General features: G+C 50.2%; 1 protein-coding gene across 6 annotated transcripts in view; it reads right to left on the reverse strand.

The window, feature by feature from the left end:
• RBPMS (RNA binding protein, mRNA processing factor) overlaps nucleotides 1-15,629 on the reverse strand; it is a 173,427-nt gene that overhangs the window by 10,680 nt on the left and 147,118 nt on the right. For 3 of the 6 annotated variants that reach the window (XM_072763571.1, XM_025993541.2, XM_072763570.1), the window contains exons 6-8: nucleotides 15,153-15,283; nucleotides 4,493-4,626; nucleotides 2,594-2,663 (exon numbers count right to left, since the gene is read on the reverse strand). In XM_072763571.1, the coding sequence (XP_072619672.1) occupies nucleotides 2,594-2,663; nucleotides 4,493-4,626; nucleotides 15,153-15,283 (335 nt within the window). Of the gene's footprint in view, nucleotides 1-2,593; nucleotides 2,664-4,492; nucleotides 4,627-12,213; nucleotides 12,448-15,152; nucleotides 15,284-15,629 lie in introns of those variants that run through there. The other 3 variants (XM_072763573.1, XM_072763572.1, XM_025993543.2) reach the window with 2 other exon arrangements.

A 15,629-nucleotide genomic window follows, 5' to 3' on the forward strand; every position in this document is an offset into this window, starting at 1 on the left:
ATCCTGAGTGGTAGGCTCTTTGTCTTAAAATGTGTATCCATGACTCCCACCCATAGAACTGGAGTTTTAGGGGCACAGGCCTGGTCTGCACATTTCTGTATTTAGCAACAGCAGACACATGATATAGTTTTACTTAAAGAATAAAGAGCTTGCTGACTTTTCTAATCTAGTCACTGATTTCCCAATAGGAGTTCAAAGTGAGTAAATGAAAATCCCCTGGAGGGCCCCAAGGAAACCGGCCCCAGACTATTCAGAATTCGGATGGGTGGCACCCCAGAGCTCCACATGTTGGAAGGGACGGCCAATCTGGATCTGCATATGGGTCATCATGTCGGACACCAGACAGCACTCCTGTTGTCTTCTATCCAGATGCCATCTTTCCAGAGAGGAAGGAAACCCCCCAACAATGAACAGAGGAAGGCCACGCCACGTGAGCTGGTGATGCCACTGGTGGCACCTAACGTACATTTGGCCTTTTTGCACTAAAGTGTTTTGTTTGTTTGTTTTAATTCGTGAAAGACAGAGGGGGGGGGGGGGGGCGCAGAGACTTAGAGGGAAAAGCACACTCCTTGCAGGGAGCCTGATGTGGGACTCAATCGTTGGACCCCAGGATCATGACCTGAGCCGAAGGCAGATGCTCAACCACTGAACCACCCAGGCGTCCCTGCACTAAACTGTTTATTATTTCACCAGAACCACTGTTCTCAATTCTGATTTACATTTCCCTAGGATTACATAGCCTGGATCATTAGCTCAAGGACCTGATCCAAGAGACTAGAAGGAGCCAGACTAATGGATCCACACTTGAACTGGTCTAAATTCAGGCAGGACGGAGACTACAGTCATCCATCCTCCTGCCTAGCTACCCCTCCTCTGCTTCCTCCAGACCCCGAGCAAGGAGTCTGGCTCATGGCTCAAGTTGCGCTCAGAACAAGTGGTGCATCTACAGGAGGTGTTCCATCTGCATGGGATCCTACAGCTTCACAAGCCACACTTCGGAAGGGGGAAACTGCTACCCCTCCTTTGGTAGCCAGGGTTGCCTCTAGTCCCTGGTGGATAGGTCTGTGGGGAAGGAAGGATGATCTGGAACAACTTAGCAGATATAAACAAAGCGCAGGATCTGACTGGCTGGAACCATGCAACTGCTTAATGATCATGCCTTCCTTTAGGCCTATGTAAATGCTTAAAAAAAAAAAAAATCCTTCCTTAGGCCCTATGCCACCACCATCTTCGGTCAAGTGAGACTGCCAAATTTGGAGGTCTTCTCTCATCTTACCCAACTTTCCTATACCATTTGATACTGCTGAACCCAGCAGCTCACCACTGCCCTTCAGGCTCCAGCCCTCACCTACTCCTCCGGGCACCGTGCCTTCTCCACAGGCTGCTCGTCCTCTGCGGACTCTTTACGTCTAGGTGAGCCTCAAGGCTGTGTCCCACTCACCGCTCTTCCACTTTCATCAACTTTCTCAGCTACCCCCTTATGCCAAGTGCCTAGATCTACCTGCATCAACTCTTCTATGAGCTTCAGAATATCCCACTTACCCAATCCTAAGTACCTTGGGGTGAACACCACCAGCCTCTGGAAACAGAAGCTCCTCGTGGGAGGCAGAGGGCATCGACCATTCTCCCAGTTCTTCCCCCATGAATGGTCTGAAACTGTTCCCCCATTTAAGCTGAGCCTAAGTCAACCAGAGGCCAGTTTTCCCCATATACCTCCTTCAAAAGATCAGCATCAGGTAGAGGCAGGCACATAACTCTGCATGACCTCTCTAGCATTTCTAAAGGGATGAAGGTCTGGTCCCTCCCTATTCTCATTTCTCTTCCTGTCTTGTGAAGGAATGATATAAACCAAGAGAAGATCGTAGGAGCAGAACACCTCAAAGACTTTCCACCACATTAGAGTTCAGAGTAACAGAGCTTTCTTTGTATTTAACAGAAATCCAGTCAAGATACTGAATTAAGAAGGCATTTAGAATTTTACGCATATTATACATTTATAGAAAAAAGATCCACTCAGTGGTTCCCTGAAGCAAGGTTAAGTCTAAAATCAAATGGTGCAGAGATGCCAATGTAGCATATTGTTTCCTTTGAGATGAGAAAGTCTAAGGAAAGCCTGCTAGAAACGGCGCTCTGTCGGCCTTCAATTGAAGGATTAGGGGGCTACACAGATCAGAGCTTACCTAAAGTTCTAATGTGTTCGCACGCAGGAAGTTAATTCTGCTAAATGGCTAGGACTCCCGTGACACTGCCCCCCCCCCCCCCCCCACGTGTGCTGGCAGGTACTGTCCGCCTGGAGCCAGAGGACGGTGGCAGTTTCATGCTGGCTGCACCTGACACGGAAGCTGGCACTAGCTGCTGATTTAGGAAGTGTAAGACCACGATCTGGGGTCTCAAGTTAGACTTGGACAGAGCACTATCCCCTGCTTCTCCCTTAGTCCCAGGTGACAATCTCCCTGGAGCGATGCACCACCTCAGAGGAGTTCCTCAAGTGACAGGCAGTGACGGGACACGAGCCACCCACATCCCGGACATCTGCTTTGTACTGGGCCCGTTAAGGCACCTGATGCAGCCGTCCCTCAAGCCAAGTACTTACGTAGTATTCAGCAGAACTGACGGGACTTCCAGCCCTGAGAAGTAGCCTCGGAGGGAGGGAGCCAGCGCATCTGGAAAGACATGTGGAGAGAAGGCTGTGAACCAGGGCTCCCACTGGCCATCCTCATCCTGGGAGCATCCCAACGGCTGATGGAGCCAGCTCACACATGCTCTCGAGTGCTGGCGGGGGGCGGCTCCCCCAGGGCCTTCCATGGTCTCGACAGAACTCCGAACCAAGCCCCCAACAAAGTTCCCCCTGGGGGAGCATACCAGGCCCAGCAGCAACCTTGCTCCCACCCCCCTGCCAAAGTGATGGCCAGCCACTACTGCGGCCCACCTGGCCCAGCGAGTCCCTTTTTCTGCGCTCAGTGACGCCTAGGCTAGGCAACAGGCCGCCCTGTGGTTTTCTAAGCAGGTATGGAAACATGCATCTCCTTTGACAAAGGAGGGACAGCTCAGGACCCAGCTGTGCCAGTAAGAGCTAAACTGGGCCAGGAGAGCTTTGAGATTCTGCTCCTATTCTTTTACAAGAGGAGTTCTGGCTTCTTGGCACTGTGGGGTCTCTGGTACCCCAAGCCCTCTGCTCACTTTGCTGAGGAGGACCTGTAGCCCCATCTTTTCCATTAGGTTTCCAAAGTGGAAGGCCAGTGACAAAACAAATGGATTGAGTGATGCTTTGTCCACTTGATTGAAGGTTCCCGGTTCTGCGCTGAGGAAACGTGAAGACACAAACCAAAGAGCAAATGTGCTTTGGCTTTAAGAAATGTCCGTCCGTCGGCAATGTTGGTTTTGCCTCTTAGCCTTTGGACGGAAGAAAGAAATGCCCATTTACCACTGCTCCTCTCATTTTCATGGAGGAGGGATGGCCCCATCACCCCGAGGGCAACATGGGAAGCTGGGAGTGCAGGAGGGAGAGCAAACTACATCAAAGGGAATCCTGCTCAAGAGAGCTGGACGGCTCTTCGGGGACTGGCATCCCCCCAGTGTGGCAGGAGGAGAAAGATGGATCTTTTACCTGGGGCTGGCCCGAAGTGCTTCTAGAGTAGAATGCAATGCTGGAAGGAATTTTACCCTGGCACATCTACTTTGATAGTTTAATAAAATAGATGTTACAGGTGAGGAAATCCACTGAGATCTGGGTATTGTGAATGACATCCCCACGGGCACAGAACCCCACCGGGTCAGGCAGGATCCAGGGCCCAGGCTCTACTTGCTCTCGTAACATGTCTAGGAGGGGCCCCCAGACAGAGCTCACACAGGATCCCAGCCTTCGGTCTTGGCGCACATGCAGGAGTCCTCAGCATTTCCTTGTACTCCATGGGCCTCCTTCACAGGGTGGCTCCAGGGTAAGGGGATACACTGGGGCACTCTATCTCAACCTCCTTACTTCCTCAGGAAATGAAGACTTAAAAGGACCACAGATGCGTTTTGAGCTTCTGCCCATACCAGGAATGTGGCTCAGGGACCTTGGGCCAGCCTCCCATGAGGGATCCTCTGGTGGGGCGGGGCCCACACTGGATATTCCTAGAAATCAGATCATCAGCATGAAGGGGTCCCTTGCATTGAGAGGGCAAAGCTATATTCCTCGGAAGCTGGTGGTGGCTGAAGTTCACCACACTTCTGGTACTGAAGTTCATTTAAGGAAGGGTCAGCTTCGTCTTCAGCATTCAATAGCAATTAAGGGAAGGAGGGACCAGAAACTCTTTGCACGCAGGGAAGCTACCAAACGTGTCACTTGGGGAATTTAGGAGTATATGCAGGATAAAGAAGAGAAAAACAAAGAAGGTACGTGTGGGAGAAAGGGAAGGAAGAGGGAGAGAGGAGTACAGATGTTTAGGGGGAGGGGCAAAAGTGAGGAGAGGATGGGTAAGAGAAAGACAAAGAAAAATTTCATACCTACCCATGGCTTATGGCTTTGTGCATCTGAATCCACTTGCTCACTAAGCAAAGGGCAGAGTTGGAGCTGCCTTCCTGGGACAGGTGGTAAAGGAGGGGACGGGGGCACAGCCTCACGGCAGGTGAGGGGCTAGGAACCTAAACACACAGCAGGAGGGGATGGGTCTGTGTGCACTGGAGTCGCAGGGAGCGCAGTGGTGGCAACTGGTGCTGCCTGGGTGTAGGGCTGGGGCACTGAGCCCCAAGAGGCCAAGACATGTTGGTGTTTCAGAGACACAGGAAGAGGGGGTCTGACCAGGGGGTGGGGGCGCAGTGGATGGCATGACTTTCAGTGACAGTGACTGAGAGAAGGAAGCCCTTCATCTCCCACACCCACCCCAGCCTCAGCCAACCTCTTGCACATGCTGGCCTCTTCACCCACACCGTCCTCACACCCAAGCCCTGCAGTCAGCCTGGTCTAGGACACCCGAGCACTCCAGGGCGAGAAGCAGGCTGACTGGGCTGTGGGGTCCAGGATAAGTCGTACTTAGTTCAGCTGAGCTGAACCTGGCCCGCTGGCTAATTCCTGGGGATGATGTGGTGGTAATGGAACAAACAGAGGTCCTGAAATTCATCACTCTGCGCCCTGTGGCTTGGACACCACTGCCCCTGCCAACAGGGTGGCTCCTCTCACTGCATTCCACAGAACTCCAAGCCTGCCTAGCTGCCTCTTTCAGGTCTGAGAGGTGCAGTGGCACCCACTGCCAGCAGAGGGCAGTGCCCCCCCAAGACCAAGCCTGAGCTTCTCCCACACATTTCTGCTCAGCAGAGCAGATCAGTAGAGCTCCTGGGCAAAACGGAGTTCAAGCAGCAAGCAGCTGGTCCGGGTGAACAAGCAGTTTTGTGCTAACTACTGCTGACCTCCAGGGTGTGGGGGGTATGTGACACCCCACTTGGGCTGCTTGTTCTGCTGTGCTTTCTGGCCCCAGGTCACCCACAGCCACTCGTGCCCATTGCCCAAGGGGCTGCTTTAGTGCATCATAAACACTGGGGAAACCTGTGGTTCCCTTAACTCCTCCACAATTCAGCAGGGATCAATCTAGCCAGTTGACCTTCATGTAAGACATGATCCTGTCTAGAGAAAAATGCACGAGCTGGCCTGTACCCTCACACACGCACACACTGCATACCTACAATCCTGCATACAGTGTCAGGAGCTTCTGAAGTCCCTATAAGAACCTCTAACAACATATGTGACCCAAACCAACACTGATACTTAGGAAGACCCTGAATGAGCAGCACAGTGTAGAGCGCTAAAAGACGAATTATCTGTGCTGTGCCCTCCACCCCTCCCTTCTAGTGGCTGCCTGTCATCACCACACTGGCCCTTAGAAACAGGCATGGGAAGTGCCTGCCAGGTGCCTGCCTCAGTTAATGGCAGCAGTTATCAGTAAATGCTCCTTGGTTCAGCTATTTTCTTCTCCATGAAATAAAGGTCTAGACCAGTGGTTCTCAGAGTGTGGTCTGTGGCCCATGGTGTCACTGAACTTGTCAGAAATGCAGAAGCTCTGGGAGAGAAACCCAAGCCTCCCTGCATGTCCCAAGCCCTTCCAGAGATGATGATGCACATGTCCAAGTTTGAGAAACACTGCTTCCATATGAGGTTTCCAAAGTGTGGCAAGAAGTACGCTGTCTAGAGATGCTCTGTGGTCAAGGAGGTTGGAGAGAAACGCAGTCTCTGCCCCTCTGGTGGATGCATGTTAGAGACTCTGAGAAGCTCAACAATGAAGACACCTGTTTGACTTAATTTAACCCTGGGTTTCCCAAATGTATCTGCCCACAGAATCTTTTTATTATGTTCACCTGTAGGTGCTGAGAAACACTGGTGTGGAAGGCCCCTTCCAGTGGTGATTCTGGGAGACTGTCATCACCTGGGAGGCTCAGGCATGTGAACGTGGCATCCAACTTTCTAGCTCTTAACAAAAGTAATCAGAGCTGGAAGATCACCAGACCAGCTGGTGCCCTAGATGTCTGATCTAATCTATAAGCAGCAGTGAAGATTTTCTTACCATTCCTGATGCAGGTGCTGTACCTGAATACAGATTTCCCCAGCACCATCTATTCAGAGGCGGGCTCCCCCTTTAAGGCATGGATATTCAGGTTTCTATACATAGGGTCCCTGATATGAGATGGGGGCACTGTCTACCCTGCAGGGGCTTTCCCAGCACTGAAACAATAGCAACCAGCCACTCACACATTCTTTAGTTATAACCAAACCAGGCCCACTCACTCCAGGCCTAAGGATCCACTCTGAGCAGCAGAACCAAATAAAGCATGCCAGATCCTATGGCAAACTTTGCTGAAGGCTGCCAGGCTAAGGAGAGGCTGCTAAGCCAGAAGCACACTATGGTCCAAGAAATTCCAAACTCACCAAAGAGATTAGATTGATCTGCAATACAAAAATGATCTTTATGGGATGATCATGTGGTTCTTCAAAATTGCACCCCTGCCCCATCTAATACAGTGTTCACCAACACTGGAGAAACACTTTTCAGGAATTTCTGTTTCATGAAATGAGGCCCACTGAGGATCACTTTGAAGGAACATCTGCTCTCCTGTTCCCAACCCCACCCCCAAACTGCCAGCCCACCCCCTCTCTCAGCAGACATAGGGCACAAAATATAATCACCATTCTCTCCTCTTTGGCATCTAATACTCCTTGTTTAGGGCAATTAAACAAGTTGCCATTACGTAGGCAAAATGTCAAGATCTATGTGAACTGGTCCAAAAGTTAAGTCGGCCATCTGACCTACTCCAATTGCCAGAAAGGAAGGGAGCCAGTCAGTCCTGGCCAGAGAAAGTTATGCTCCGGCGTGGCCTTCTGCCCCTACAAGATCTCCCTCTCTGGATAGTGGCACACCACCGAGGCCTTACCCCAGGCAGTGACCAGGTCTAGACCCTGTAAACACTTCCTGCTAAGACTGGTCAAAGCGGGGCTTAATTAACCATAAGCCTTCAGGGATAATTTTCTCTCCTGGGCTCTTAACACTCTGTCTGTCCTAAGCACAAGCCAGGTTCTTGCTTCCAAACAGGCATGTGAAATGTGCTCAGACATCCCAGAAGTTCACTCAAGACGCCACTTGGGTTGAGGGCACCCAAGCATGTAACATCCTGTGTCAGATTAAGTCCATAGTGGCTGCTTGTCATCCATATTTAATTCTGTCAGTCTGTTAATTTTTAACTATGTTTGCTATCAAGGACCATTAGAGGTCCCCAGGAGCCGAGCCCAGTGAAGCGCAAAGTACTTCATGGCAGAGTGGATGAGGCTTGAGGTTGGGGCGTCCCACTTTCCCATCCTGTCACCGAGCTCTGGCCTTCCCCACCGACAGCACAAATCCTGAATAAAACATGATCCCATTTGGAGTTGATTTGCCTTTTTTTCCCCTGTCAGAATTGGTTTTCTTCAAGGAGAAGTTCACTTTCTTTTTATGAAGGCTACATTTTGTATTTCCCAACTTTCTTTGTAGCCTTGGTTTTGTCTCCAAAGCAGTTAGTGAATTCTGACACACTTTTAGATGGTATCTGGGTGCCCGTTCCTAGGAAAGAGGCCCAACCCCGGGTGGATGGCCAGCTGGCTGAACCAGAGCCTCGCCTCAGCACACACCATAGCCATGGGCCACCATTCTTGCAGTGCCACCAGCGGCGCTCTTCACCGAAGAACAGAGGCTGGGCCCTTGGTGTTCTCTTGGTGGCTGCTGGTCTTAAGTCCCTATAACTGCTTCTAATGCTACAGAGGGAGGGCTCAGGAGCCTGTGGGCCATGCTAGATCATGTTCTAACAAAAAGGAGGAAACAGAAGAGCTAGGTTAATAATTATGACTCCATGCTAATAAGCATTTTACTCTTTCCCTCCAAATGACCCACCCCATCAAGTAGGTACTCATTCTTCTTACTTATAGGTGAAGAAACTGAGCTTCAATGAGGTTAAAATAAACTTGCTTAAAATCCCAAACGTAGCACAGTGGGTGGAAACTGTTATTAAAACTGGCCTGTTTGAATTTAAAACATCGAGGCCCAATTCCGTGCCACACCCTCTATACCATCCTACTCTGACAGACCACCTATTTGTTAATCTCAAGGGCAAGGCAGGTCCATGGACTCAGGAAGGGGCTCTCATTGCGAATGAGGTGGGGGTGAGGGTGGAGAGGGAGTCCTAGGCTCTAGGAAGTTTAGCCTTACAAAGGACAGAATGAAACATGCTTAAAAGACCTGAAAGACTGCACCAAATGAAGGAAACCCTGTGTGCGCCCCCCAGCCAGAAGAGGCCGGCTATGAGCTGCTCTCAGTCACAGCAATGGGGAATTTGAGAAATCTTGTTGGGATTCACAAGCAATGGCTAGGGCCACAGCACTAAGGCTCAGCAGTAGCAGCTCTGACCAAAGAAACATCTACCCCTGGGGAACGCTGGCTGAAGGATTTGGGACTGAAGACGCCAGTGAGGGCGGGGCCCAATGTTTCGGGCTCTCACTGCCTTATAAGAGCTCCCTCATTCTCCAGATACCAAAGAGCAGAGGAAGAGAGGTGGTGATAGAAAAGGTAAAGAGGTCATTTGCTTGGTCAGGGTGGGACCCCCCAGGGCTCAGCTACAGGACTATGCAAAGAGTAACTTCCCAAGGCACAAGAGGTACCGGTGCCACCTGAAGTAAGGCTGCAGAGAATTCTAGCAGATGGACTGTGGGAAGAATGAGCCCAAGAGTCTGGGCAGGAATGGGCAGGATGACTCACGGGTCTTTCTCTCTTCTCCAGTTTCTCTGATAGGGAAGCAAGATAAGGCAAGGCAGCAGCTGGAAAGTTCGGGGACAACGGGTTTGAGTAAAAGCACACACAGGAACCACTTGGTCTCTCTGGGAATTCAGCTGTTTCCCACTCTTGATCTACTTCCTGTCAGGGAGAGGTTTTCTCCTGACAGGCGTGTCTGGGCCTGGCTGTGGGGGGAGACTTTCTAAGGGGACAAGTCCTCCCAGTGCTGGCACAGGCTGCAGAGACCTCGCTGGTGGGTGTAGGGCAGGTGCTGTCACTCTGGGGGCTGTCCCCTGATGCCTCATCTTGCTCATTTGTCCCTCACTTATTCTTTCCAACCTCTAGCCCTCCATTTGGCTGCAGCCATGAGGACTCTGCAGCCGCCTCAGTGTTGTCAAGACAGTGCTGGATGCCCGTAACACCAGAACCATCACAGCCGTGTGGGTAGCTAGTCCTAGGTTGCCTTCTCCTTGTTAAAAACTCACATGGCTCCTTAAAAGGCTAACGTCTGAAGCCCTTCCTATGTGGCAGGCACGCTTTCTTGTTCTACATGAAGGATTATTAGGCTCACTTTGCTGAAGCCCAGAGATTAAGGAACTTGTTCTGTTGTGGTCACACAGCTTGAAAGTGGCAGAGTTAATGTCTGACCAAGTAGCTCGCGGCCTGCACTTCCAACCCTATACTACAGCCAGGCTCAGTTCTTCTGAAGGACTCGAGTTCCAGCACAGGCCAAGCCTTAGGACTCATGAGGCAGACACAGAGACAGCCCAGAGATGGTGCTGGAAAGGGAGAGGGGGCTCTGTGCTCCCTGCTAAGTGGGAGACACATGCCCAGGGCACACAGGAGGCCGGCGCGGAGAGCACAAGGCCTGGCTGGCCTGCCCTGACCTGGCCTCCTATGGGAGTTAAGCCAGGTGGCTCCCCGACCCGAAAGCTGAGCAAAATCAGGAACTAGACGGGACTAGCACACTCAGGAGACAAGAGCACCCAGGGGCAGTTTCTCCTCACAGTCTGACCTTCACGGAGCTGTAGGTTTAAAGGGAAAGGTACATATCAGAGGATTAACAGTTTCACAGATATCTAGAGCCTTGAGCCTACAAAGGCAAGCTCTGGAGCCCCTCAAAGCTATGTGCTTCCAGAATGTCACAAGCCCTGGGCTGCAGGGAGACAGTAGCTGCTGGACAAAGCCAGGCCTCAAGGACCAGGTCTCAGGCGGTAAGAGCCGATGCCATCCAGGAGGCACAGAAGCAAAGGTCCCAGATCTCCCAAATCTTCTTCCCTTACTTTTGCAAGGCTGTGGTGCTGAACCCCCCTGCCCAACCCGGCTTTCATCCACCCGACTGGCTGCAGGACCTACCACTTCCAGCACTGGCTGGAAGCTGAAGTGGTCTTACTGTGTGAGTCCCACCACGTGCCTGGGCAGGAGGCATCACTGCCTTGCTGCTGGGGGCTGTGTGCTCCCTGGAGTCCACACTCACACCTGCCCTGCTTCCCACCTCCCTCAAGACACTCCCTTGAGCCACGAGCTTCAATTATACCCTGTGCCAAACCAGATGCTCTTGTGTCTTATTCTCTATGGGACAGAGTTAGAGACAGAAGAGACACTTGGTGAAATTAGTTTTTAAAACAAAGTTTAAAGATTCAGTTTTCAGTTGCCTTTTGCTGCTGGGTCAATGCCTGGATGTGGTGGGTGGGTACGTGGTTCTGCTGTGGGCCCCCACATGCCGTTCCTGGCCCTTCCCTGCCCCATGACCTCTCTTGCTTCCCCATGTGGGATCACAGTTCTCATGGTCCATTTCTATGCTGATTGTAGGTTTAGCCTTCACAGTTTTTCCACTGTGTCACAAGGCACTTCTCAAGGGGCAAGACTTGCCCTGGGGAGTCTCTCAGGCTTTTAAGACCTTCTGTCCTCTCACAGGTGATGGGCTCTGGCCGGAAGCTGGGCAGCATCCCTGGAAGATCGTCTGCTGTCACTCAGGGCAAATGAGGCCTTTGAGAAAGAGATATGTGCCCAGGACTTGCTCTCAGGACTACTTACCTGTTTAAGATTTGGGCCCAACAAGCTGGCTCTGGTCAAGGGTAAATGGCATTCTGTTTCTAGAATGTGATGAGAACAGTGCACTTTATTGGTTTTCTCTCTGCATTGTCAGCAACAAGACTAAATGGCAACAAGTAGCACTGAAGGGGCTGGAAAAGGCTGAGATGTGTGGGTACGACCTGGCAGGACTGCTGTTCTCTGCTCGAGAGGACGACTTTCCTAAAAGCCACGGATGAAACCTTCCCTCCTGTTCACAGGGACTCACAGAATATATGCAGTAAATTTCAAATACCAATGACCTGGAGAGTAAACAGGATGACCAGGTCTAAACATGCTCACGATCTTCTTGGAAATCAGCTGTTTGCTGCATCAGATATTTCCTTCATATTTACGAATGACACAGCAGTAGTGCAGTCTTCAATCCCACTGCCTCAGGTGATAATGCCTCAGAGATAGGATGTGGTGTCAAGCATCTTCAATTTACAGATGGAGGCACCAGGCTGGAGCTGAGCTACAAGACGAAACTCCTGATCTTCAATGACAGTCTCTGTCCCCTGGGTCCTCTCTGGATCAGGGTGGATAGACTGGAAAACACATCTAATTTGCTTCAAATGGGCTTGTGATGGCGAGTCACACTATCTCTGCTGAAGCAAGATCTCCTGGGAGCGGTGACCCACAGACACTAGACAGAGAATCTTCCAACGTGCAGCTCTTGATGGTTTGGGAGCCCAAGAAGTGACCAGCAGCAGTAGTGAGGCCTCAGCTCCAGGCTGGGTCTCCCCTGGAGACTCTGAGGCCACCTCCCATGTGATATGTGCTCAGCGTCACAGGCCCAATCATCCCATAATCTCAGAGATAACCTCTCAGCTCCAAACTCGCATCACCATGAAAACAAAACGCTGCAGTCTACTTGAGATAATTTTTGCTCTGATTAAAATTTTTATTGAAATCTCTCAAATGTGACCAAGAAATAATTTTTGCAAAATGGGGGAAAAATAGCTAACAAGCAAATTCAACATGGGAGCTCCCTCTGCTGGTCTGCAGTAGGTTGGTATGTTACAAACACATTCCCAGAGACAAATCTAATTTGCTGGAGAAGTGGACAAAAGACAGGTGTGTTGGGCTTTGCCTCAGGAGAGAAACACTAGAAGAAAAAAAAAATCCAAGTCTCAAAACAGAGCACAACATTGCTAAGAAAAGCAAAATAATATAAACACTTCTCCAAAGACATACAGTAAGCTCTCCAAACAAAACCAGAATCATCCACTAAAGGGATGCTCCATTTTAGTCTTCCCCACTGCTCTATTCTCTCAGGCCCTTTAGGTGAAGGTTAAGCTCTGATTCCCTTGTCTTTGCCTCCAAGTCTCTTCTCACAGGCTTCTCATCTACTTAAAGAAGAAAGATCCAAGGAGTCAGTAGAGCGAGGCCTTTCCAAAATTCCAACAAAGAATAAGTCTTTGGTGAGCCAGCACTGAGGTGTGGAAACAGCAAGGCCTGGGATCAGGTGACCTGGCTCCAGTCACAGTAGAGCCACTCACGACTTTTGAGAACTCTCCATCTTCTTTGGTCTGTCTCCTCAACTGTAAAATGGGCCAGACCTGCTGATCGGGAAAGCCTCTACCAGTTCATTCTAGGAGTCTCATCTTGGACAAAGAAATTTAAATAACCATATCTGTTCATGAGCCTTTAGAATACAGCACCCAAGCTTGCGCTGGGAATGACTCCAAACAAGCTGTGGGGTTGAGCACAAGGATCTCTCTGATTTCAGATGAAAGTTCCACCAACTCTAGGACCGATGTGGCGGAGCCAAGTGGATTCCAGGTTGAGAAAGTCTCAAGATCAAGGAAGAACTCACGGGGGAGGGTGCCACCATGGGCAATACATCCCACCAAGTCCAATGGTTGAGTCCATCTAATCTTGGCACTGTCTCTAACCTTTCTCACAATGGGCATGGGTTTTCTAATCCTTTAAGACTCTTCAATTCCTTTTTCCACCTACCCCCAGACATACTTTGGATTTCACCCATTATATGAAACAAGGGCAAGTTACCCAGATGTTATTAAGGCCCAAAAGCCATCATTCCCGGTCCTTTATGGCCACTGTTAATTCTTGCTTTTCCAGGGCAATAGTGAAAAGCTTTACTGATTAACAAAGCCACCAACACTCAAAATACACGGCACACTTGGCACTGTTCCACGGTACTAGCAACATTTGCCTCAACTGTCTGTTAATCTGTATTTAGGCAGTCTAGGAAGAGGAAAGGAAGACCAATCCATGGATGGTGGGGGCGGGCCCAACAACAGGGAGGACCTCTCTGAGTCATTCCCCATCATCTATGAAGTTACCTCCAAGGCCACCGCAAACATTTCAATGACTCAGCAGAAGATATTCATGGGCTCATATTTTGTCCCTTCTCCCTCCCCCTTGCCACCTACAAGGACACTGAGCCCTGACAAGGACTGAGGTGGAAGCAGCAGTGAGGGAAGGGAAAGCAGAAAGCACAGCTGATATGGTCACTGGGCATCAGGCTCTGAATCCTGCTACCATATAGGTCACGTTCTGTGCCAGGTGCTCTCAACCACCATCATCTACTTTTCCCTCACCATTGACTCGACTTTCTACCTCCTTCTGCCAACACCAGGGGTCATCACTTCAGGGGCCTAGGCACCAAGGTCCTCTCTTTGTAGTTTGCCTGTGCAGCAGGGAAGCTGGGCTGTCCGTGTGTGCAAAGAGCAATGACAACTCAGCTGGAACAGAATGGAAGCATACGCAGCCAGCACCACGCCTGACCCCGCAGCCTATAAGGATGTTAGTTAGCCAGGGGGCTGCCTGGCCGTGTTTTATAAAACCCTGTGAGTTCTGTACAACATGAAAGAGGTTTAAGTCAGAAGGAAGAGTTTTCTGGGAAACTATATTTCATCCAGCCTTGTAAATAAACAGTAAGCAAAAAAGACAAAAATCCCCAACCTGCCTGTCTAGGCCAACTGTTTTTTTCAGAAACGAGGCTTTCCTGCTTTTAGAGGAATTTCACGTGCATTAAGACGAATGAAATTTCATGCTTTCTTATTTGCTATTGATCATCACTCTGAACCCTAATGGTTATCACTACTGTTTGTACTAAGAGCAACGTTTTTCTTTTCACAGGGAGAGGAGGGGCTGCTATATAGATCGTAATCTTTGTGAAGAAACCAGGGAGTTTATAAAACTCCGGCTATTATTAACTCAGAAGGAAAGTAAGTCCAGAGGCCCTCAGCTTAACCTGTAATTACATTCTCCACACTACACTGTCCCTCCTTTTTCTACAGGGCTTCCTCGAGGTGGCAGAAAGGAACCCCTAATCTCTCCTGTAACAAGTGTAAGCTATCCTGGAAACTTCCAAATTTCCCCTTCAGTCACTGAATCTCCTGGAACACGAGAGCAGCAATCTCTCAGTACGCAGGTACACACAGAGACATGTAACTCCCGCACAAGTGCACACCTTCCTCCGCAGCCCTTGCACACGACCAGGCACACACACACACACGACCGTGTTCTAGTGACGCCCTCTGGCTGGCTGGGGGCTGGGGAGGGAACCTGTGCCCAGTGTCTTGTGTGTGACATGAGGGTGAGATCATTAAGGAGGAGAGAGGTGTCATCTGGGGCAAACATCAGGCAGTGGGTGATATCATTGCTGTCAGACGGTCCTCAAGTCCTGGAGGAGTGTCAGCTTGATTTAGAGGGGATCATTAATTTCCTGAAGGTGGGTCTGTTAGCTGGATAGGTGTTAGTTGTACGGTGTGCTCTGGGGAACCGAGTTGGAAAGGACTGGTGATGGGGTGAGTGAAGTCGTGGCCGATGGGTATAAATTACCTGGGCATGCAGTGAAGCGGGATAGGTGAAAGCAGGAGGAGGTAGAGCAGGCGCTAACTCCGCTGGGTACAGAGGGTACGGGGCCCACACTTCAGGGCTACTGGGGTAAAGTGCAGGCACTGTGAGCTCGTCTGCAAGAAAAGAATAAGGGAAGAGTTAGTGGTTACAAACAGCTACTTTCAAATCAGAAACAAAACACCACAAATAACCCCACACCCCAAACAATGTCAGAAGTCAAATTACTCTCATTCTTTTAATAACCTGTTGGTTTGGGTCCTGAAACTCTAAGCAAGGGAACGGTAAATACAAAGTGAAAAAAAGCAATAGGCATCTGCTGCCTGTCTGGCCTGCTGGGACCTCAGGCCTGAGATCTGCCCTGGACACTCTGATGTCTTTCCAACTACAGTCGGGGGAACATAAGAACAGTGGGGATTTCCTGCACAAAACCGCACATGTGGCCCTCTAAGAAAAAGAGGA

The sequence above is a fragment of the Vulpes vulpes genome, chromosome 7 (assembly GCF_048418805.1).
Source record: "Vulpes vulpes isolate BD-2025 chromosome 7, VulVul3, whole genome shotgun sequence".
Classification (NCBI taxonomy): Eukaryota; Metazoa; Chordata; class Mammalia; order Carnivora; family Canidae; genus Vulpes; species Vulpes vulpes.